The following is a 24526-nucleotide window of genomic DNA, read 5'->3' on the forward strand; positions in this document are numbered from 1 at the left end:
TGTTTTCTTTCCATAACTGTATCTATATGTATATACATGTGCATACATATATGCATATACCTATATATTACACACAAACATACATACACAAACATACACACATACATACACACACACACACACACACACACACACACACACACACACACACAACCTCCCTTTCCTTAAGCAGATTGATGACAATAGTTTCTTAGATCACAATAGTCTTCTGACCAAATCCCAAATTGGCCTCCTTGATTTTGGACATGGATGCTATTCTCCACAGGCCACAGTCTATGTAATTTTCCTTTTTGGGGTCTACAAGTAATCATTTTGTGGACTTTTTGCAAGATGTTTTTTACCCCATGCTTTACTTGGTATGGGAATACTATCCATTTACAATTAGAAATTAGGGGTTTCTTACCACAGGCTAAGGACTTAGCCTGTATCCATTTACAAATGTGTTGTATCATAAATATACAATAGTCGCCAGTAGTATTTTTCTTAATTTAGAAAAAAAGTGGAACCCAATAATCTTGAATCACAATGCTCCCTCACAAACTACATCTAACCTGTTGATGTCTGTATTGTCTGATGCAAATTATGTGGCAACTGAAGAGTGAAGAGGGGGCCCGGGTGGCTATTTCTGAAGAAGCCTTCTGTTGCCTTAGACTGCATCACCTTCGTCTCCCACAGCTATGACAGGAGAAAAAAATTTTCTTTTAAAAAATAAAAATTGTGATATATTTCAACTTAAAATTTGTTTTTTAAAATATATTTTTTCAAGTGTTAGTAAAATGAACAGCTCTATCTAAGGGATAATTTTAAATGGTAAACATGAATTACAAAGCAGAGCACTAAGTTGGTTATCAGTTTTCTAGACTGACTCAAGGTGGGGAAAAACCTTTGTTTCTACTGCTCCAAACCTGTTTTAAGTCTTTTAGGACTTGTTCCTCTATCCCTTCTTCTGTAAATAGCTCACGAACCCCTTCAATCACATCTTCAATGACAGATCTGTAGAGCTTGGGCTGAATAAAAACAATTGTTAACATTTTTAATTCTTAGGTTTGAATTTATTTAGCCTGGAAAAAAATACATACAATTTCTACCCATCTCATCATTTAAATATGAGAAAAAGAAACCCACAAAATCATTTTGATTAAGCTCCCTCCTCACCCTAAACAATACTATCAGCCTGACACAAATTGTTCCTGCCTCAAGAGAGACATACAGTCATGCAGCTATCTGCAAGGCCGACTTGGAAGACTTCACTGAAGCATAGAACAATAATCCCATGAAGTTGTACTGTTATTGTTGCCGTCAGCATATGTGCCAAATGTTTAACCTCCCTTTTCCTACGGAGTGATAAATGAATTTTAAGTGATCTAGAAATAAACTCGTTTTCAAATGACTCACATCTCAAAAAGACCAATTAAAATTTTTTAATCTTTGTACGATATTAAATATATTATTGTCATTGCATTTTTATCATTAATAAATTAACACTGCTGTATAATCTTAAATTTAATATTAACTTGTATGATACCATTTTCTGTTGAAACCCCCTTCTTTTGGCCTAGCTTAAAGAAAAACCTCTCCCAAACTGAATTGGTTGAGGAAGATAATTACTCCCAAACCCCAAGGTATCTGCCTGGGCTGGGACCCTTACTTCTGTTTATCCCATAAATAGAAGCCATTCTGAGATGGGTTGTGCCACATGGACTTGTCCCTTTATCTTTGCTTTTCCCCCTCATCAAAATTGGGGTAACCTCATCTAAAAAGGGGAAATTAAGCCAGAGAGATGCTGATTGGAGTGGTTTTTGCCTAGATTGCTAGAGGCAGCCAGGTCCCCTGACTAGCTCACTTTCCCTAGCTACCTATTCTATACCCCATGCACCATGATAAAATAATAGAGAGGAATTAAAAGCTTTTAGCCCACCTCCTTATTAAAGTATCCACTAATCAGAATTACCTTGCCTTTGCCAGTGGGGATCCCAATGAGGTACTCTCAAAAGGAAGACACTTGTTTAAAGATGCCTGGGATACTCACTTGGTATCTTTGGTCACCAAGAGAAATCAATGACCTCAATTTATTGGTTATTGCTAGCCTAACTAATAAATTGATTAATCATACCTTCAACTTTGTCTCTTGGAATTTCATTCGGCACAAATACAAGCAACATAGGCAAAACAAACACCTGTTAGAGATTAAGATAGTCTCCTATACCAAAGTACATATGTAATCTGAAATTCTAAAATATGTCAAGTTAGGCTAACGTGTCAATGACAATGAGTATTTATATAGTATTTTACAGTTTTCAAAGCACTTTCCTCATTAAAAAAAAAAAGCTTGATGGTAAGGAGGAAACAATCCAGATGAGTGATTTTACTAGTGAAGGGGGGAACCCTTTGGTGTAGAAAATGGAAAACTTTCTTCATCAGCACACATTAGCAGTTCCTCTGAAATCCTTCAGAGTTATTTGTTGTACCAAGTCAAGTGACTTGCCTATGGTTATACAACCAGTATGTGTCAGACAGGATTTAAACACAAGTCTTCCAAACTCCATAGCGGGCCTCTCCTCAGAACACAACATGTTCCTTGTTTTACAGATGATAAAACTAGGGCTCTGAGAAGTTATCTAAGATCACACAGCTGGTTTCTGATTCCAGTCTAGGTCAGCTGACTCCAAGTCCATCATTCAATTTATCAAAATACAACTAATTCATTCTAAAATCTTTGGTAGTGGGGCACCTCCCTGGCAAAGTGGATAGAGTGCCAGGCCTGGAGTAGGAAGGACCTGGTTTCAAATCTGGCCTCAGACACTTCCTGGCTGTGTGACTCTGAACAAGTTATTTAACCCCAATTGCCTAGAATTTATCCTTCTGTCTTAAAGTTGTTACAAAACAGAAAGTAAGAGTTTGAATTTTGTTTTAATTCCTTGGTAGTTTGGGGTTTTTTTAAGCCATAATATGAATTTTATTTCAATGACTAATGCCATATTAAACACTGGTGATCAGTGGGTTAAAATACATTTAATAAAATGTTAAATAAATTCAGTTCTCAGAACAATTTAAGTTGCATTTCTCACTTACAGTCAAAAGCTATATTCCACCAATCACCCACTGGCAAGATGGAAAGCATCATTTTAAATTATTTAACAATCCAACCAAAATATAAAACAATGAATTCTCTAAAAGCATTTACCCAACCCCTATATCCCTACAGCATTCTTAAGCCTAAATACATCATACCTATGATTTCAATAACTACTTATATGGTACTTTATAAGACTATGGTCAACAACAATCAAGCTTCCTCTCTAGAAAAATTTACTAAGATAGAAAACAGCAGATACAGATTTCCTAGATAGATCCATCTAGATTGATTTCATTTAAAGTCAGGGAGGCCTTTAGGGCCAAACTACCTAGAAATAATCAAAAAGAACATAATTCTGGCCTAATTCAGAAGAGTTATTTAATAAAGTCCCTCTTTTTGGGCCTCTTCTGAATAATTTTATGTTGACTTCACTATCCAATATCTATTAGTGAGACCATAATCAGCTGCTATCTATATCCCTTCCAGAAACAATAACCAGTTAGAATTAACTAATCATCTTAAAAAGCAGAATATACGGTCTATTTACATTTCCATCCATAAACACAGCACAAATTATAATAAATATCAGCCATACTTGAAATACATACTAAAATATATATTTAACAACTCATTACTCTTTAAACCATAACAACTTAAACGGTCTTAATAACTCATTTCTCTTTAAAATGAACTCAACATTATTTGTAAACCAAATGATCTTGTAGAAAGAGTTCTTGAGTTCAGGACCTAGGTTTAAATCCTATTTCTGACAATTTCCAACCTGTCACTCAACCTGCCTAGGTACCTGTAAAATAACAGGGTTGGACTATGTGGCAGTAGGCACTTAACTGTCAGCCTCCATTTCCTCATCTGTAAAATGGGGATAATAAGACTATCTCCCAGGGTTCTTGTGAGGATCAAATAAGAAATTTATAAAATGCTTTGCAAACCTTAAAGAGCTATATGAATTCTGGCTATTATGTTATTAGAAGGTCTCTTGAGATGTTTAAATCTCTAGATCTAGGATCATATGAAATTATAAAAATACCACAGTCTCCCAGAAATAAATATGTGGAAATCTTTGAGTAATGTTTTTTTTATATTTGGATTGGTAATATTTGTAGGTATAAGGAAACAGAGAGCATTACAATGATGTGCTAGAGAGTGCAGTAGAGAAAGGTCTAGGTCAATTTTGCTAAAATGAAACTGTGGTGGTAGGATTCCACATGAACTAAAACCAGAATATACCAAGCTGCCATCCTATAGAGAATTGTTTTGAGAAGAACCGAATTAACTTAATATTGTCCTGCTTAACTGATTCCTAGACATTATTTACTCAAAATCCTCTTAGCTCAGAAATTAAAGTTACCATCGAACCAATTGGGTTTGGGGTAGGGTATAAGAAAGCTAGCTATAAGGCAATAAAAATGAACAGGAGAACACCAAGACCCCACCTGTGCATACTAAGTCTATGACCTTTCTGGCTATATGTAGAGATGGAAGGGGTTACATTTTGGTTCTAAAAAAGGCCATTCTTTTACTTGATTGCACGTGTAAAATCTAGATCAGATTGTTTACTATCTCAGGGAGGGAGGGAGGAAGGGAGGGAAGAGAGGACCAAAAGGAGGGGAAAAAATTGAAACTCAAAAATAATTGTAAATGAATGTTAAAAAAGGACATTCTTCCAACCAGGTAGTTCAAACCGTAGTAACAGCTCAATCACCTTTGCCCCCAAAATAGTAAGAACTCTCTCAAGTATCCCAAAGTTCATAGAATCTCAGAGGTGGAAGGGAGTTCAAAGGTTGCCTAGTCCAACAAATGCCACAACAGGAATCCCTTGGGCTCACGGTGGGAGGCAAAACTGGAGTGGACTTATAATCAGTGAATTTAAATTCAACTTCCAACTCTGCTCCAACTAGTGTGGCCTTAGCCAACTTTTTTTTTAACCTTTACTTTTTGCCTTGGAATCAATACTGTGTATGGGTTCCAAGGCAGAAGAATGGTAAGGGCTAGGCAATGGGGTTTAAGTGACTTGCCCAGGGTCACACAGCTAGGAGTGTCTGAGGTCACATTTGAACCCAGGACCTCCCGCCTCTGAGCCTGGCTCTACATGTGTCCCTTGCACTCCAAATCTATGACGCCATGCAATTATCCAAGCTTCACTTAAATGGCTCCGCTTAAATGGCTCCAGTGACGGGAAGTACATCTGAATGGTTTGTAGATCTTACCTGACCTGAAACCCAAATCGGGTTTGCGCCAAAATTCCCCCGAAGGACCCCACCCGAAGCCCGCCCCACCCTGGTCCACTTGTTCTGCCACAGGCAACCTGGGGAACTTGTACAGGGGTGGAGGTGGGGAGTCCTGAAGGGCTCAGTTTCCTCATCTGTAAAATGGAGGTACTGGAATATGATGGCTCCTTCCAGCTATAGGACCTATTTAGTCCATTTTCCGCTGGACCAAAGACAGCGAGAGGGGGTACAAGCGCAGCAGAGGGGACCCTGTAACCGGGCCCAGAGGCCAAAGGCCCGCCAGGCCAGGCCAGACTGGGCAAGGAGACGTATGGGGGTCTCGATGCTATGACCCCAGGGGAGGCGGGGACGCCCCGTCGGACCCCCGCGAAGGGCCTGGCGGGGTACGGGCAAGTCTCGCCGTTAGCTTTTGACAGTGAGGGGATCCGGGGCGTCGAAGAGAAGGAAGAGGCAGGCGAGCCCGCCGGGGCCTCGGACCCAACCTTACCACAGGATTGGCGTAAGCCATGGCCGCAGCTCCCTCGAAGCCCAGCACCGCCCTGCGGGCGGCTCCCGTCTATAACGCCCGCCGCCCGCCCCTCCCTGGCCCTCCCTTCCCCCCGCGCAGCCGCCGCAGCCCCCACCCTACCCCGCCCCCGCTGGCCTGGCCCTTGCCCCGGCCGCCGCCCTAACCGTGACCCCGCCGGGCCGGGTTACCCAAAGGGGGAGGGGAGGGGCGGGCATGAATGAGGCGGGGGGAGGGGCGCCACGCCGCTGGAGGGCGGGGGGTAACTGAAAGGATGGAGGCTGTTAACTAGGAGAGGGCAGAAGGAGGCCGGGAGGGAAAGAGTTAACCAAGAGAGGGACAGCTCCCAAGTACCCAGTCGATGAAGAGTCAGACTCGAGCCCGTTTTGGGGCATCCTTCCCCTGGAGCGGGTTTTTCGAAGACCAGCTGGAAAGGATTTCCACGCCCATCTGGTCCCAGGCTTTTTCTTTTTTTAATAAGGACACTGAGGCCAGGGGGATACTATCTATTAGCCTAGATATCAGGGGAGCACAGTCATCATTTGAACCCATGACCACTGCAAAGCCCAGGTGTTCTTTCCCCTACCCCGCGCCTCATTGCTGACTTCAGACTTTTGCTGGGGGGTAGAAAGGATGTCTAGGATGGATAGAGGGCTTGAGGGGCATCCCAGGTAGGAGGTGGCCTTGGGAGCTGGAGCAGAAATTTCCAAGTCTAGTCGGCAAGCATTTAATGCAAAAGTGGGGGCAGCAGGGTGGCTCAGAGGACTGAGAACCAGGTCTAGAATCAGGAGGTCCTGGGTTCAATCTGGCTTCAGACGTTTCCTAGCTTGTGGCAGGGGACCAGTCACTGCATCCTCATGACTCTGACTGTTCTTCTGCCATGGAACCAGTACTCAGTATTGATTCTTTTGTTTGTTTGTTTGTTTGTTTGTTTTAAATTAGATTAATTTATTTAGTCAATTTAGAACATCATTCCTTGGTTACAATAGTCACCCTATTTCCCTCCCTCCCCTCCACCACCCTTCCCGCAGCCCATGGGCATTTCCACTGGGTATTACCTGTATCCTTGATCAGAACCTATTTCCATGTTGTTGGTATTTGCACTAGGATGTTCCTTTAGAGTCTACGTCCCCAACCACATCCCCTCGGCCCACGTAATCAAGCAGTTGTTTTTCTTCTGTGTTTCTACTCCCACAGTTTTTCCTCTGAATGTGGATAGTGTTTTTTTCTCCCATATCCCTCTAGGTTGTTCAGGATCACTGCATTTTCACTAATGGAGAAGTCTATTACATTGGATTGTACCACAGTGTATCAGTCTCTGTACAATGTTCTCCTGGCTCTGCTCCTTTCGATCTGTATTGATTCTAAGAAGGGTTTATAAAAGAAAAAAAAATGCAAAAGCCAGTCCCTGCTCTCAAGTAGGTCACAGTCTGTGGAGGGGATAACACATAAACAAATATGTACAACCACAATGAACACAGGACAGATCACAGATAATCAACACACAAGGGGAGGCTTGTCAGAGAAAGGGGAATTTCTCGTGAGTTTGGAAGGAAGTTAGGAGGAAACCATGAGGAGAAAGAAAATTCTAGGAATGGAGAGCTGCTGGGGGAAATATCCAAGGAAACGTCTATCATTCCAAGAAATGTTACTGTCTTCACTAATTCCTATGACTCTTGTCCAGAGAAAGAGAAGGAAGAAAAGGAAAGTGGGAGGGAGGAAAGGAAAAAACATTTAGTAAGCACCTGCCATTTGCCAGGCACTGTACTAGGTGCTTTGCAAATATTATGTCATTTCTTCTTCATAACAACCCTGTCAGGTATATACTATTATTATTGATGCACCATTTTACAGATGAGGAAACTGAGGTAGACAGAGGTTAAGTGATTTATCCATGGTCACACAACTAAGTGTCTGAGGCTATATTTGAACTCAGATCTTCCTGACTCCTGGTCCAGTTTTCTATCCACTGCCCCACCTAGCTGCCCATAAGCTCAGAACTAATCCAAGTAGGCACATTATCCTAATGAAGTTTGTGCATTTAATCATTTCAAGAAAGTCATTATCAACTTTCTGGTAGCCCAGTGGGGTGTATTTACCAGGCATGTCAGAGCACTGGCCTTCAAGGAGTATTTTCATATGTAAGAGGGGCCATTCCTTTATGGTATTCCATTCCCCTGAAGTCACTGGAGAAGCTGAAAGCAGGAACCACTATGTACTGAAGACAGCCTTCTGAGCCAGGCCCTGGAGGTTGCTTCTGACTTGCCTTGGACATCCCTCTACTCTGCTGGGAGAGCTGACGGATCTCATCCCTGGCCCAGGCGTCAGAAGCTCACTTCTGGAAAGGAGGTCCAAATAGTCACTACTCATGAAATAGCCAGAAGTGCACGGAAGCCACGAAGAACCAAGATAAATTCAATTATCCCCTCCCTTAGTTCAGACTAGAAACAGGTATATCTTTAATTTACAAACTAGGAAATGGATCCTTGACTTGCAAGGAAGTGAGGACTTGCGTACTAAGCTACTCATTACAGATCACCCAGGAATTCCTTTATGCAAGAGGCCAAGAAGATAGGGTCCTGACTCTCAGGTTCCAGAGATAAAAGTGGCCCTCTTGAAAGAGCTGGCAATAAGTCAAAGCGTGTCATCACCCAGTAAATGGAGAGATGTGGACTCTTAAGAAGAGGAGTCTAAAGAAAGGGGCTCCCAGAGCAGAGGGTTCCATTATGGGTAGCCTTTGGAAAGGGGACATGGAAAGGCACCGAATGGGAGAAAGGAACACTAACTAGCAAAGGCTGGGATTTGGGAATGAGGGCAGTATGTATGCATAATCCACTGATAGGAAGACTTCGCTGACCAAGGCAGAAAGTGGTTTGAGATTGGCAAAAAGCAAAAAAAAAAAAAGACTGACTACCCTCCCGTTAACAAAAGGAAGATGGCATAACACTGGAAAGGTGAATGCAGCCAGATAGTGGAGAGTCTGGAAAAGAGGCAAATGAAGTTAAGCGAGCCTCATGCCTCCATCAGTAGATACGCCTGTGTTTCTGGGGCGTAATGTGCAGTCTCGGGTGAGCATGCAGGAAGTGGGCTCTCAAAAAAAAAAAAAAGACTTTCTGAAAGTGATGCTTTAGGAAGAGTCATCTGGGAGTCGTGTGGAGCATGATTAAAAAGGTGAGATGGGGCAGCCAGGAGACTCAGTGGAAGGAGAGCCAGGACCAGCGACGGGAGGTCCTGGGTTCAAATAGGACTCCTCTTAGTTGTTTGATCTTGAGTAAGTTACTTTGTCCCCATTACCCTGTCCTTCCGGCCCTTATGCCTAGGAACCAATAAGGCGGAAGGTAAGGATTTTTATTTTTTTTTTTATGAGTCTAGAGGAAGGCATCTCAGTGAGAAGGCTGCTGTACTAACCCCGACACAAAGTAATAGTAGTAGGAACGAGAAAAAGGACCGCAGATCACCAAAGAATTACCAGAATTTCTAGAACTCGTAAACGTAGGAATTAAGGAGGAAACATCAGAGATTAAGGGACAACCTGTGAAGCACACCGGCCCACAACACCCCTCAGCACCCGAGGTCAGCGATACGGAGCGTTAGCCTCGCCTAGACACCACCAGGGTGGGGCGTTCCCCTATTCTCCGTTACCCAACCATCTGCGCTAAACCGAGCAGAATAAAACACTTCCCTCCTGAAACTCACTCCTCTCCCTTAAGGAAGGACCACTTTATTGCAGCTGAGTCCAATTACAATCCAAGGGCCCTACTCGGGGCAGGAAAACAGCTGATGGGACTGGGCTGCCAAATACAAGGCAGGACGCCCCTAAACTCTAATCATGCCCGGTAATTTCATCCCGTAACCCTCAGGTCCTATTTCAGAAATTCTCCAACGCAAGATAAGTGAGCTTCAAGCGCAGAATATACTTCCAGAAGGGTTACACGGTTCCCCTAGGTCCCCCCCAATTTACCCTGTCTATATCTTTGTTTGTACGGAGTTCTGTATATGCTGCCTTACCCTTTGGACTTTCTTGAGGGCAGGGACTGGTTTGGGGTTCATTTTAGGTATGTTTGGGGGTTTTTTTACCTTTCTTTGTACTTGCAACATTTAACTCAGTGCCCAGAACTTCATAGGCATTTAAGAAATGCTAGTTGACTAATAGTTGGGTGACTAGAGTCCAGAAGACCTGGATGTAAATCTTGCGGCTGACATATGCTAACCAACTGACATGGGGCAAATCACTTAACCTCAGGCAATTCTCTGAAATTTTGTTATGGAGTAGCCACTGAGATCTGCATTGGTTGAAAGAGTATCCACACAAAAGGAGTTCTTCAGACCGACAAAATCCAAGGCCCACACAAAATGTGATTTATGTAATTTGCGCGACACTTTTAGGAAAGGGAGAGTATATTAAATAAAACAGTATTAGGGCAAGTTTCTAGAGTTCTTCATGATTTTCAATGTACTTGGCACACACAAAAATATTCAGAGAGAGTAAGTTCAGATATTATGATGCCTGGTTTAGAGATGAGCAAGCTGAAGATCAGAGAAGTTATTATATGACTTCTATGAATTCACATGGTTTTAGACTTGGAAGTCAGAATTTGAAACCAGGCTTTCTGACTCCACGACCAATACCTAATCCATTAGCTTCCAGAGGATAGGATAAAAAGTTTCTGACTATTGGCCTGTGCATTTAGAAGTAAATTTTTAAATTAAATTACATGGAGGATGAAGTCACTGGAAAACAACTACCCTTTCTGCTGTGCCATATTTTGAATGTCCTTCAGAGCTTGGGAGGAATTAGTACCTGCCATCCAATAATATCTATCTACCCAGCAAAACTGTGTATAATCCTTTAGGAGGAAAAAATGATATTTAATAAAATAGAGGACTTTCAAACATATCTGGTTAAAAGACCAGAGCTAAATAGAATATTTAACATTCCAACACAATACTCAAAAGAAGTATGAAAAAGGTAAACATGAATAGTAGTCATAAGGAACTCAATAAAGTTAAACTGTCTAAGTTTTTATACAGAAATAGTATTAAAATGCTGGCAATACCAATAAGAGAGAAAAAGAAGTTGAAGGAATCAAAATGGGCAAAGAGATAATAAAACTATTTCTTTTTGCAGACAATATGATGGTATATGTGGAAAATCCTAGAGATTCAATTAACAAATAAGTTGAAACTATCAATAATTTAACAAAGTAGCAGGATAGAAAATAAGCCCACAAAAATCATCAGCATTTTTATATATTACTAATAAGTTCTTCAAGAAGAGATAGATACTCATTTAAAAAAAAAAAACCTCAGAAGAAAATGCTTGACTATATACCTTCCAAAAGAAACCCACAAACTATCCAAATAAATATAAACACTTTTTACACAAATAAAGTCATTCAAATAATTGGAGAAATATTAGTCATCCATGGGTGGGCAAATACTATATAATTAAAATGGCAATCCTAGCTAATCTATTTATTCGATGCCATCCCAATTAAATTGCCTAAAGAAATTATTTTATTGAGCTAGAAAAAATAATAAAATGTATTTGGAAGAACAAAAGATCAAGAATATCAACTGGGGGCAGCTGGGTAGCTCCGTGGATTGAGAGCCAGGCCTAGAGATGGGAGGTCCTGGGTTCAAATTTGACCTCAGACACTTCTCAGCTCTGTGACCCTGGCCAAGTCACTTAACCCCCACTGCCTAGCCCGGACCACTCTTCTGCCTTGGAACCAATACATAGTATTGATTCTAAGGTGGAAGGTAAGGGTTTAAAAAAAAAGAATATCAACTGAATTAATGAAAAATGTAAAGGAAGCAGTACCAGATTTTAAACTATATTATAATGTAGTAATTCTCAAAACTATCTGGCATTAGCTAAAAAGTAGAAAGGTAGAACAATGGAACAGGACAGACATACAACAAACAGTAGTAAAAGACCTTATATTTAACAATAGAACAGATCTGAGTTTAAGGGATAAGAACTTACTGGTTGGTAAAAAATACTGGGACAATTGGAAGTAACTTGGCAGAAACAAGGTATAGACTAATTTTTTACACCATTCACTAAAATAAGATCAAAATGGACATGACTCAGACATAAAAGAAGACATCACAAACAGATTAGAAGAATGGAGAACATACTACCTATTAAGTTTATGAGTGGGAAAGAAATTTATGAGTAAATAAGAGATGGAGAGCATTGTAAGATATAAAATGGATAATTTCAATTACATTGAATTTTAAAAGTTCTGTACAAATAAAACAGATATAGCCAAGATTAGAAGGAAAGCAGAAAGTTGAGGGAGGGGGATTTATAGACAATTTCTTGAATAAAGATCTCATATATAAAATAGAGAGAGAACTTTGTCAAATTTATAAGAATAAGAGCTATCCCCCAATTGATAAATGGACAAAAGATATGGGCACTTTGGAGATGAAGAAATCAAAGCCATATATAGGTATATAAAAAATGTTCTAAGTCACTACCAATTAGAGAAGTGCAAATCAAAATAACCTTTAGGTATCATCTCACACCTATCAGACTGGCTAAAATGATAAAAGGGCAAAATGACAAATATTAGAGGGAATTTGGCAGAATGGGGATACTAAGGATACAGTGTTGGTAGAACTGTGAACTGATCCAACCATTTTGGAAAATGATTTAGAATTATGCCCAATGAATTATAAAACTGTATATCCAGCAATACATTGCTGGGACTGTTTCCCAAGGAGATCAGGTAAAAAAGGAAAAGAATCTATATGTTCCAAAATATTTAGAACAGCTCTCTTTGTGTGACAAAGAACTGGAAACTGAGATGTCCATAAATTGGGGGATGGCTGCATAAATTGTAGTATATAATTGTGATGGAATACTACTGCCCGATAAGAAATGATATGCAGAATAATTTTGTTTAATTTGTGAAGACCTACAAGAACAGAATTAATATTTGAAGAAAACTTGTGAATGTCTACTTCCAGAAAACAAACCAAAAAATAGAAGCTGAAAAGACAATCTACATATACATATCTTTTTGTTGGGTAATGCCTTCTATCATGCAGGGAGGAGTGGGAGGAGCTAAGATACCGGGTTATAAGTTCTATTAAAATAAAGAAAGAAAAAGAAAGGGGAAAATGGTGTTGGGATGGGGATGGAATGAGGTTTCAGAGAAAACAAATCAAGAATTGATTCTAAGTGAAGTGAGAAGAACCAGGAAGTCACTATGACAATGACAGCAAAGGTAATGATGATTAACTCTGAAAGGCTTGACTACTTTGATCAATAAAATAATCTAAGATTAATCTATAAGACTCCACTAGATTGCCCCTTTTATCTTCCCCACTCTATCACTTTATTTGCAATTTCTCCCAACCTTCTGGCTCTCTCTACTACCTACAAACATTTCTATGTCTCCCCCATCCTGAAAAAAAAACTCTCCTTTGATCCTTCCATCCTTGCTAACTGTTGTCCTATATCTCTTCTGCCTTTCATGATTAAATTCCTCACAAAGACCATCTAAAAGAGGTGTCTCTACTTTCCCTCTTCTCAATCTCTTCTAACCCTTAGGATACTGTAGCCAACATCATCCTTCCACTAGAACTGCTCTTTCCAAAGGTACCAATGATCTCTTGGTTGCAATAACCATTTCTCAATCCTCCTCCTCCTTGGCTTCTCTGCAGCCTTTGACACTCTAGATGACTCTCTCCTCTTGGATACTCTTTTCTCTAGGTTCTCAGGACACCACTCTCTCTCCTAGGTCTCCTCCCACCTGTCTGTCCTCTTCTTCTCTGTCTCCTTTGCTGGATCCTCCTCCAGATCATCTCCTCTAACTGGAGGTGTCCCATAGGGTTCTGTCCTGTGTCCTCTTCTCTCGTTCCTCTATAAGACCTCACTTGGTGATCCCATTATCATCCATAGATTTAATTAGTCTTTTTGCTGACAACTCTCAATTCTACCTATCCTTCCCCAGATTCTCTGCTGACCTCCAACTTCATATCTCAAACTGCCTTTCAGACTTCTCAAACTGGATATCCAATAGACATGAGGCAGTTGGGTGCAACAAGGGGTAGAGAGTGCCAGGTCTGGAGTCATGAAGACCTGAGTCCAAATCCAGACTCAGATACTTAACAGCTGTGTGACCCTGGACAAGTCACTTAATATCTGTGTCCTCAGTTTCCTCATCCGTAAACCAATAGCACCTACCTTTCAGGTTTGTGGTGAAGATTAAATAAGATATAATTACAAAGCGATTATAGTAAGCCCTATATAAATGCTGTTGTTCCAGTCCTGTCTAGCTGTTCATGACCCCAGGTGGGGTTTCCTTGGCAAAGATACTGGAAAGGTTTCAGCCATCCACAGGAGGTCTTGGAACATTTCCCTGAGGATACAGGGCCCTACTGTAACTTAATAAGTGCTTCTTCCTTTTCATTCTCTTTCCCTTGATTCATGGTCCTTGAACTTCAAATCCAAAGTACTTTTCAGCTATGCCTCTATAATTATGTCTAAGGAGCTCAAACAGTACCTTGACTCTAAATACAGCAGCCACTTAATTTCCATTTATTGGAGAACAGTGGGTGTGCCCACTTCACAACGAGGTCACTTTTAATTAAGAGAGGCAGAAGAAGTGGTCATTTTACAGGAGTGCTATTCATGCACCCCAAATGATAATGAAATGAACACACCATATTTATTTCACATAACAATCACATTTTGTGTGCCATTTTCTCAAGCCTAGAGATGAAGCGTGTCGAGTTCACAAGGTATTTCCAATGTGAAAATTCAGATTTTTTTCAATCAAATAGCCTAAGTGAGGCCATTCATTATATAGTGGCTATCACAGAACGGAGTTTGTGGGAGTTAATTATGGGAATAAATAGAGAATGAAAAAGAATGCTCAGCCTTTTCTTTGAGCAAAATACTGAACAATATGGATAGAAATGGATATTCATAACTTCCTCAAGCCTCATTTTAAATAGAAAGAACCTGTATATTTTGTACTTGCTAATGTTAATCAATACAAATTTCTATAAAAGACAGTAATTATTGAGTTGGACTCATTTCTTCACATTATGTGATTTCCCCTTCTTAGAGAAATGCAGAGACCATTTCACTTTCTTCATTTTGTCAGAAATTCATGAGTGGATTCTCCACAAGGCTGTCTTGTAGGCCCTTATCTCTACAATTTGATTAAGATCATCAGTTCCCATGGGTCCAATTATCTTTGCAGATGACCCAGATCGAATTGTCCAACCCTAAATTCTCTCCTGAGTTCCAATCCAGCATCACAGGTTGCCTGCTGGACATTTCAAGCTGGACATCATCATATCAGCATCTCAAACTCAGCATATGTAAAACAGAACTGACTATGTTTTCTCCCAAACCCTTCTCTCTTCTAAAGTTCCCTAATACTATTGAAGCCATCAGGATTCTTCCAAACACAAATATTTGATTGTGACATCCTTGACTCCTCTCTCTGTCTCTTCACATATCCAGGCCATTGCTAAATGTTATCCTTTCTATCTTTCTCACAGAGGCCCCCTTCTCTCCACTCACACAACCACAACAAATAGTTTTGACCCTCATTATCTGTTTCCTAAAATATTTAAATACTGAAGGGGTTTTTAACCCTTACATTCTGTCTTAGAATTGATACTAAGTTTTGGTTCCAAGGCAGAAGAGTGGGAAGTGTTTAGATTAGATTTAATGATTTAGTTTAGATTAAATGATTTACCTAGGGTCATGCAACTAAGAAACATCTGAGACCAAATTTGAACCCAGGACTTTCAGTCTCCCAGCTTGGCTCTCTATCCACTGAGCCACCTTGCTGCCCTGAAATGATTTTCTCATCTTCCCTGACTCAAATCTCTAATCACTCTAATCCATCCTCCACACAGTAGCCATAAACAGCAATGACTCTCTTTTCTCCAGCATCAAACATAAAGTCTTTTCTCCCCCACATTTAAAGCCCTTCACAACCTGGTCTGTCCTACCTTTCCATTCTTCTTACATCTTACTCCCCTGTTCAATCTATCTGTACTGGCAAGCTTGGTGTTCATCATCCAGGATATTCCATTTCCCATCTCCATGACTTTGCACTGGCAGTTCCCCAAATCCAAAATGTTCTCCCACTCAATAGACAACTCTGAGAATCTGTGACTTCCTTTAAGACTCAACTCAAACACCACATTTTCTGGCAGTGAGCTCCCCCCCCCTCCCAACAGCTAGTCCTGTCTTCTCTAAGATTATCCTCCATTTATTCACTCTACATTTATCTTATATGTTCTGATTTATATTTATTTACATTCACAAAGAATGTAAGTTTCATAAGGGAAGGGACTAGTTCTGCTTTTTCTTTATACTCCTAGTACTTAGTGTTTGGCACATAGTGTTTAATAAATGCTTATTGATTGATTGTAATAAAAATTATGATGTGACTGTTACAGCCTTGTGAGCAGCTGGTGAAGCAATCAATGGATAGAGCATTGGGCCTGGAGTGAGAAACATTCATCTTTCTGAGTTCAAATCTGCTCTCAGACCCTTACTATCTCTGTGACTCTAAGCAAGTCTCATTACCTCCTTTGCCTCAGTTTCCTCATCTGTAAAATGAGCAACAGAAGGGAAAGGCAAACCACATCAGTATCTTTACCAAGAAAACCCCAAAAGACGTCATGAAAAATTAGATACAGCTGAAAAGTGCCTGAACAACAATTATTGCCTGTACCTTATGGAAGTAAATTATTAAAGTGCTCATCGCCAACTTCTGTGCATTGATGAGATTTATTATACACTCAAAAAAGTTTTAACTTCCTCTTTATCTTGCCAGTTTTTCTGTTAAATGGATATAAAATATCTTTGCACTTCAGTAACTTTTTCCAAAGTCCCCATCTTTTATAAATTCTCTTTTCTAAAATCCACTTACAATTTTCTTAATATCAGTCTTCACGACCCTCTAAGGTTTTGTTCCTTCTACTCTGTAGGTACCTGCTCATTTATGTTGGTCTCTCTCCTATTAGAATATTAAGGACAGGGACTTTTTGTGAGTGTTTTTGTCTTTCTTTTCAACCTTAGCACTTGGCACTGTACCTGGCACATAGTAGGAACTTAATAGAAATTCCTGATTGATCACAATGCAGTGATCCAGGACAATTCTGAGGGACTTATGAGAAAGAACACTATCCACATCCAGAGGAAGAATTGTGGGAGGAGAAATGCAGAAGAAAAACAACCACTTGATTGCATGGGTTGATGGAGATATGATTGGGGATGTAGACTCTAAACGATCACTCTAATGCAAATATTAATATTATGCATTATATTATATTAATTACATATTAAATATAACAGTAGGCATTAATATTATGCAATTAATAATGCAAATAATAATAAAATCATGGAAATAGGTCTTGATCAATGACACATGTAAAACCCAGTGGAACTGCTCATTGGCTACAGGGCATGCGTGGGAGGAGTGGAGAGAAAGAACATAAATCATGTAACCATGGAAAAATATTCTAAATTAATTAAATAAACTTTTTTTAAAAGTCCTGCTTCCAACAAACAGTATTTCAATTTGCTTAATCATATGACCCATCCCTAATACCAACTTATCCCAGGTTAGTACAATATAAGTCTATCACCATGTGTAAATGCCTTATTAATGATCAAGCTTTGCATACCTTTTGTTGTAACACTCTGCATATCTAAAAGGTACTATTTGTAACTATCAACTTAATGCTAAACTCTAGGCAGACAGACACACAAGATGAATTCTATTGTTGGGCTTCCCCACACACACACACAACTTTTTAAAGATCTTTCATCAATGTCATCAATAAGGCTTCTTTTATTTCTCAGCCAACACATTATTCCATTTTCCCTTCCTAACCCACCACCATCCATGAATATAAATTACTTGCAAGTGTAATTGTATTTTTTTTTTCATCTCCAATCTAAGCCACACCTGGAAAGGACCAAATGTAAGACCAATTTCCTGAATTTACAATTGGGCTCTCATGGAGCAAATAGCTTTTGTTTCAGAAAGCACTACCTTTTCTTCCTTCTTATTGGGTCTTATATTGCAGAAAGCAAATGATGGGGCTGAAGAGTCCTTGAGGAAAGAAGGCCCCCCAAAGCTGTCATCTGCTGAGTCTGTGCAGCCATGTTGTCTTTAGGGCGTAGGAAGTAGAAAATGCCTTTGTTCTATAAAGCCTGTGAATGCACAGTAATGGGAACAGTCTCATTTGTTCCCTTCATCAGAGCCAGGTTCTGGGCACCATGTAGGTAGGTGTTTAATAAATACTTGTTGACTTGAATTAAAAAAAAAAACAGAAGGGAGAGTTTGGTGAATAAATTCCAAATGTCGGAATGTTTCTTTGAGATTTCCAAGGCCATCTTCTGCAAGGCTAAGGAAGAAGACTCTACCTACAGGGTATTACTTTAAGGACACAGGAGCAACCAACCCCCCCCCCCCAAAAAAAAAGAAATACAGCTAAGAAGCCACCCACTCCTAGGATAATGTCTAAAGTTCCTTTAAGGGGGACAAAGCCTTTAATTCCATGTGAACATGAGGATTGCAAATGCTAATGTTTCTGGAGGAGGTAGCATACTGACTGAAATGCACACCAAGATGTAAATTACTGATGTCAGCTCCTTTATTTAGAGCGGTTTTAATAGAGAGGAGACGGAGAAGCGAGCAGTAGGGCACCAGATACCTGAAAGGGGAGCTGGGGGACTGGCATTAGGAAAGGGAGAGGGGAAGAGAAAAGGGGGAGGACTGGATGCCCGGGTTCGCAAATAAACTGTCTAATGCACAATTTCACCTAGGGCCAGCCTCATCCTCAGCCTTGGTTTAATTTAGATGTTTGTCCTTTTCCAGGCACTACATATGGAGGCCTTTAAAAAATGTTTTGGAATATCTCAAAATAATTTGTTAGAGAGTCGGGCTACTGGCATTTAACAACGTGACTGGTTGAAGATGCTCTTTCCGTGCCTTTGAATGGCACTTGGGGACATTTTGATGGAATTCTCTCCGGATGGTGTGAAAAATCATAAAGCCCACCTCGAAAGGGGTAAATGAGCAATTGAACTTTTGCTTGTCCTCACACATAGGAATAAAGGCTTCCTCAGTGATGTGAGGCAGAGAGAAAAGATTTAAATGTTAAGAGTACTCCAAGAAACATTTACTCTCTATTTTAGATGGCAGATGAACATCTCAGCTCCAAATTTATAGCAGTATCCCCTGGAAGGGAATATGGTCACCAAAGTACAAGGAATCCAAAGCAATGTTTTTTGAGAACACCTGCTGAAATAATTCACTAAAAAGCTCAGGAATATAAAAACAAAATCAGACCTGATGTCAGTGGACTTACTGGGATTTAAAGACCCAACCAGACCCAATTTCCTCTCTTCCCTTTCTCTTGTTCCTTCTCCCCTCCATGGCATGATGGGAAGATGCTAAATCTAATTCTCTATCTAGCAAAGAAATTCTATAAAAACCACACCTCTGGGACAGCTCTGCTATAATAGAATCAGAAAATCTGGGTTCAAATTCTAACTTCCACTACATATTGTTTATGGAAGTTAAAGAGGTAAATTAAATTCTATTGATTCTTAACTTCCACACCCATAAAATGAGGAGAGTTGAGATTTTTTTTACCTTGGGTTCACAGACCCCTCAATAGATTGTGGTGTGAAGGGTGAACTTGAGGGGAAAATACATCCTTATTTTCACTGTCCGTTGGTTTCCTTGGTAATCCTATGTATCTTATTTTATGCATCTAAAAACCTTTTTCTAAGAAAAAGTCCATAGGCTTCACAGCACTATCAAAGGGATCGAGACATAAATGGAGATTTAAGAACTCCTGAATTGAATGATTTCGAAAGTCTTTCTAGCTCTAAATCTTATGATCCTATAGGGAAGATCAAAGGTTTGGTAACAGTTTCAAAGTGCTTAGGTAGAGTAGAAAGTGGTAACCATTATCTTCCTTTGTTCTCCTCTTTACCTTTTTTGTAAGGACGAAAAGCTCCAGCAGCCTTTAGAGGATATTCTTCTGCTTTTAGCTCAGGGGAATAGTCTCTGCTTTTAGCCCTGAAGGTTTTCCAAGGCTCCTGGGAAAAAGTAAAGGACCATCTAACTCTGACCTTGCAAGTGCACAGGCCACAATATATCCGAAGCAGTTACATGTATTATAAATAACACCGAAAAAACCAAAGCCACTTGCTGTGACTTCCCAAGTCCATGGCATCCTCGCTCAAATGAGTGCACTTTGAACCACGCAGAACTACAACTCATTATGGCCCTGGAGTCAAAATTGTCAGACTCAGTGGAGGAGGGGGAGAACAGACAGAATTCATATCCCAAGGGATACCCCAAGGCTTGTGTTTGCCCATCCTGGCTCATCCCAAGCATCACTGTGATGTCCACAGGACTCTAGAAGGGGTATCAGCTCAAAGCCAGGAGAGATTGTGAGGATGAGGGGTGTATTCCTTCCCTAGAATGTGGACATCAGGGAAGCGTGCCCTCCTCCCCACCTCCCAGTCCTTGGCTGTCCCTGTGCCACTAGGGAGAAGAAACAAATATTCCAGATGTCAGCACCCTGTAGAAAAGCCCTTGGTCCCTCTCTACATCTCTACATCAATACAGTGACCCATCTTTTTCTACCTGAAGACTTCTCACTAAATGTGGTTCCTCTGAGTCTGTTCAATTAACCAGGACTTCCTATAGGCTACTCATCTCTAACTGCCATCCTCACTTGTTGCTGTTCTCTTGTCTGGTGGAAGTGCTCTTGGGCTCCTCTGAGCTCTCTTCCTCAGAAGAACATCCCTTTCAGTTACTGCTCAGCTCTGTGTTGATGTCCTCCGGGCTCTCAGGAGCTCCTCTGCTTTTTCTGTAGTACATCTTTTCTTTGGTTACCCCTCCTGAACCCCAGCCCTTCCTATCAGGGTAGCCTGGTCTCTGCTGATTGAGCCCACCCAAGTTTTCCACTCATATCCTCCTATTTGTTCTCTTGTTCGACTAGGTTTGAGTTCAGAGCATCTAAACTTCCAGCTCTGTTTCATGTATATGAAAATGGACAAAAGACAGTACTACAAAGTGTCACGGTTTGGTATTTTCAGGGACACTCAGTGACATATTCAACACAACATATTCTAGTATAAATGTTCCTCAACTATAGGACACCAAGAAACTCATGTGATTATATGGAAATTCGTCTTGTAAAAAAGAGCTGAGGGTCTTGGACCACAAGCTCAATTTGAGTTTTCAGTGGGACCTGGCAGCCAAAACAAATCAATGCAATCTTAGCCTGAATTAAGAAAGGTTGTTAAAAAGTGTGTCAGATATGTGCATCTCTGGCATTTTGTTGGCCCTGGATACCACTTTAGGTAGGATATTGACAAACTGGAGAATATCCAGAGGAGATTGGCCAGGGTGGTGAAGAAGCACAGCATCATGCCATACGAGGATCAGTTGCAGGAACTGGAGATGCCTAACTGGAGAGAAGAAAGTGGAGGTGGAAGAGAAGGGAATATGTATTTATAGAATGCCTACCTTAAGTAGAATATCTCGTTTGATCCTCACAACAACCCTTCAAGATAGATTCTCTTATTCCTATTTTACAGTTGAAGAAACTAAGGAAAACACAAGTTAAATGACTTGCCCAGAGTTATACAGCTAAAAGATAAGGATAATAATAGTACCTGGATGATATTGTACTAGAAATGAAGCCTGAGAAATATTAACTGAATTCTTACTGTGTTTCAGACCAGTGACTCAGGAGAGGAAGTTCCTGCAGATTTGATATTGAGAAAGACTCATTCTAAATGTAACTCCTTCCTCATTTTCCAAAGTTATGGTGGAAATCAGCTGGCTAACATTACACTGTGCATCCATTGAGTGCAGGTCAACTTCTACTCTTGATACATCAATAGTGGAAACAGAGCCCTAAAATTCGATTTCTTTGGCTTATTAGGTCTCTTCCTGAAGTTTCTTCTGAAAATCTCAAAATACTGCTCAAATATAGAACTTGATATAATTCATGGTTCATTGTAGATAAAAACCCTGTGCAAGTGTTCAAGCTAATCATATATATTAGGTATAGGACAGCTTTTATTTCATCCCATAGAAAATGAAGAAAACATACAGAGTAGCCTCCTCTTCAAAAAAAATTGGTATAATTCTCCTTTTTTGGTGAGCCCCATCTTTCTATCAGGGAAGTCACTTCAAAGTCCCTCATGTTGAGTTCCACCTGGTAGTTTGGATTCCTTAGAAGGGAAACAAACTTGGGTTTGCTAAAGAAAGCTCCTTCCTGGTATTCTAGTGACTCCTGCTTTCATTTAGAGATCCAGGCCACCAGCCTTATTTTGTTCTCTAAAGGCTTGAATTTAGATCCCAACAGACTTGGGATCCTTCAGAAAGGACCTTCCCTTGGAAAGGAAAGGTTGTTAGAAGGGGCAATCTTCTTCCCATCAGACTGTTATAGGCAGAGAAGGATACCCTTTTTGGGTTCGGGAAGGATGCCTTTTGCAAGCATGCAATGACTCCAAAACTTAGCTTAAAAACAAAAAGAGATTTATTAATTTAGAAAGTAATGTTGAGCGTGGCCAGGGGGATAGCAAGGTAGAACAGCAAGATGGAGAGCAGTTCCTTGGGAGGACAGCATGAAAGGAAAGGCTGTTCCCCCCTGGGGACAGCATGAATGGAGAGGCTGTCCCCCAGACGACATCAGTTCTGGGGTTTATATATTCTTTAGATGCTAGGTCCTGGGGTGGGGTGGTCTTCTGACTGGGGTCTGCCTGGAGGCATAAAGATTCATTTCTTTGTCCACCTTAAATCTAGAGGACAAAAAAGGGTAAAAATCTCAGGACCCTGGGTGGGGTCATTGGGTGTTTCTAGGTTAAGAGTCCCAAGGATGCAAAGGCAAGGGAGTTTTCCCTGATAATACTTGGCCTGGGTTTCTGGGGTACAGTGCCCATGTCAAGACTAGCCCAATTTAGATAACTCATCATAATAGCAGATGGCAAAATCCAAGTGTTTTTCTCCTCCATATCACAGTCCTCCAGCTGTGGAATCAGGTGTACCATCCTCTTCTTCCCAAGAGGCTAGCACTACCCCAAAGAAAGTCTGAGTCCTGGAATTCTCAATTGTAAAGTTACTAGAGACAATTGTGCCTGAGATCTATACTACCCAGGAATTAAACCCCCCTCCCTCTAAACCTATCCCTTTATCTAAAAGGCTGTCCCCAAACTCTCTACAAACTTGCCATTGTCCACAAAATCCCACCTTTTCTCTCTAGAAGTTTGGCTCTTAGAGCTCTCCCAGGTGAGGTTGCTAGGAGGCTGGTACGTTTCAGGAAATCCCATTCTATCCTTAGAAGACTGGAGCTCAAGACCTTATACTCCTTGACCTGGGGCCTCCCTCTCCTAGGACCATGGGGTTGCCAGTATGTGAAACTAAAATGAGTCTCTAAGATTGGGTTCAGATACTCAGGGTTCAAGAATTTGAAGCCTTCCTGGAGGATCCTCAGTCCTCTATTACTGTCCACAGTTTCCATTTCTTGATCAAAGACAAAAAAAGATAAACGAATTTTGCCTTGCTTTGGAATCCCAGATTTTAGTATAATACCGGGAACATCAAAGCATAAATGCTTGTTAATTTGTGCTCAAAGGAATAATAAAGTGGAGGAATTCCATGGGAACTGGAACAACCTCCAGGAAGTGATGCAGAGTGAAAGGAGCAGAACCAGGAAAACATTGTACACAGAGACTGATACACTGTGGTACAATTGAAGGTAATGGACTTCTCCATTAGTAGCAGTGTAATGTCCCTGAACAATATGCAGGGATCTAGGAGAAAAACCACTATCCACATCCAGAGGAAATACAGTGGGAGTAAAAATACAGAAGAAAAACAATTGCTTGAATACATGGGTCGAAGGGATATGGTTGGGGATGTAGACTCTAAATGAACATCCTAGTGTAAACAACAACATGTAATACCCAATGAAATTGGCTGCGGGAAGAGTGGGTGGAGGGGAAGGAGGGAAATAATGTGATTATTGTAACCAAGGAATAACGTTCTACATTGACTAAATAAACTTATTCAAATAGAAAAAAATAAAAATAAATAAATTTAAAAATAAATTTTAAAAAATGGTTGTTAATTGATGAATTGATCCTCAGTCCACTTGGGAGGTGTGAGTCCCAGGTTCGCTGCAAGGGGGTCCCACTTCGGAACTATTGATCTCATCAAAGTAAAAGATCAGAGGGCAGTGTGCTGCCCCAGTATCTTCCCCACATTGTTCCTGCCATTTGTTTCTTGGCAGTCTCTAGTTTAGGTTTCCCTTTGCAGCTTTCCTTTAAATGAAAGGACCTCAGCATTGACAGGCTTATCTCATTCTTCTGCATTCTTCTTTCCAGCAAGACTGACCAAGGCCTTGTTCCAGATGGGAACAAGGAACAAGTACAAGCTTTGGGTAAAACTTGGGGTTCATCCAATCTTACTAGGCTACACATTTGGGGTTTCTAGATTCCATGTTGACAAGGGGCTCAATCCTATTTGTTCCAAAACAGAAGCAAAGTAATCCTGCTCATGGGTCCCAGGCATTGACTGGCAGACATTAAGTTCTTTGCCATGCCCCAAAGCAGCCATTTCAAGCCCTGGTCAGGATCTAGCTCAGAGCCCATATTCACTTGCTTAC

The 24526-nt window shown here is 40.6% G+C and overlaps 1 protein-coding gene and 1 long non-coding RNA gene across 5 annotated transcripts in view; both read right to left on the reverse strand.

Moving 5' to 3' along the window:
• The window catches only part of GTF2A1L (general transcription factor IIA subunit 1 like), a 37213-nt gene extending 31272 nt beyond the window's left edge, over nucleotides 1-5941 (reverse strand). For 2 of the 4 annotated variants that reach the window (XM_016427936.2, XM_007475290.2), the window contains exons 1-3: nucleotides 5813-5937; nucleotides 906-1007; nucleotides 552-675 (exon numbers count right to left, since the gene is read on the reverse strand). In XM_016427936.2, the coding sequence (XP_016283422.1) occupies nucleotides 552-675; nucleotides 906-1007; nucleotides 5813-5833 (247 nt within the window). In that variant the 5' untranslated portion in view covers nucleotides 5834-5937. Of the gene's footprint in view, nucleotides 1-551; nucleotides 676-905; nucleotides 1008-5812 lie in introns of all 4 variants that reach the window. The other 2 variants (XM_016427949.2, NM_001204850.1) reach the window with 2 other exon arrangements.
• Nucleotides 5942-22381: 16440 nt separating this feature from the next.
• LOC130457426 (uncharacterized) lies at nucleotides 22382-23900 on the reverse strand. Its single transcript, XR_008916643.1, has 2 exons — nucleotides 23110-23900; nucleotides 22382-22661 (listed from the first exon to the last, which is right to left on the reverse strand). It is a non-coding gene; the product is annotated as an uncharacterized LOC130457426 (long non-coding RNA).
• Between the last annotated feature and the right edge of the window lie 626 nt (nucleotides 23901-24526).

This window comes from Monodelphis domestica, chromosome 1 (genome assembly GCF_027887165.1).
Source record: "Monodelphis domestica isolate mMonDom1 chromosome 1, mMonDom1.pri, whole genome shotgun sequence".
NCBI lineage: Eukaryota > Metazoa > Chordata > Mammalia > Didelphimorphia > Didelphidae > Monodelphis > Monodelphis domestica.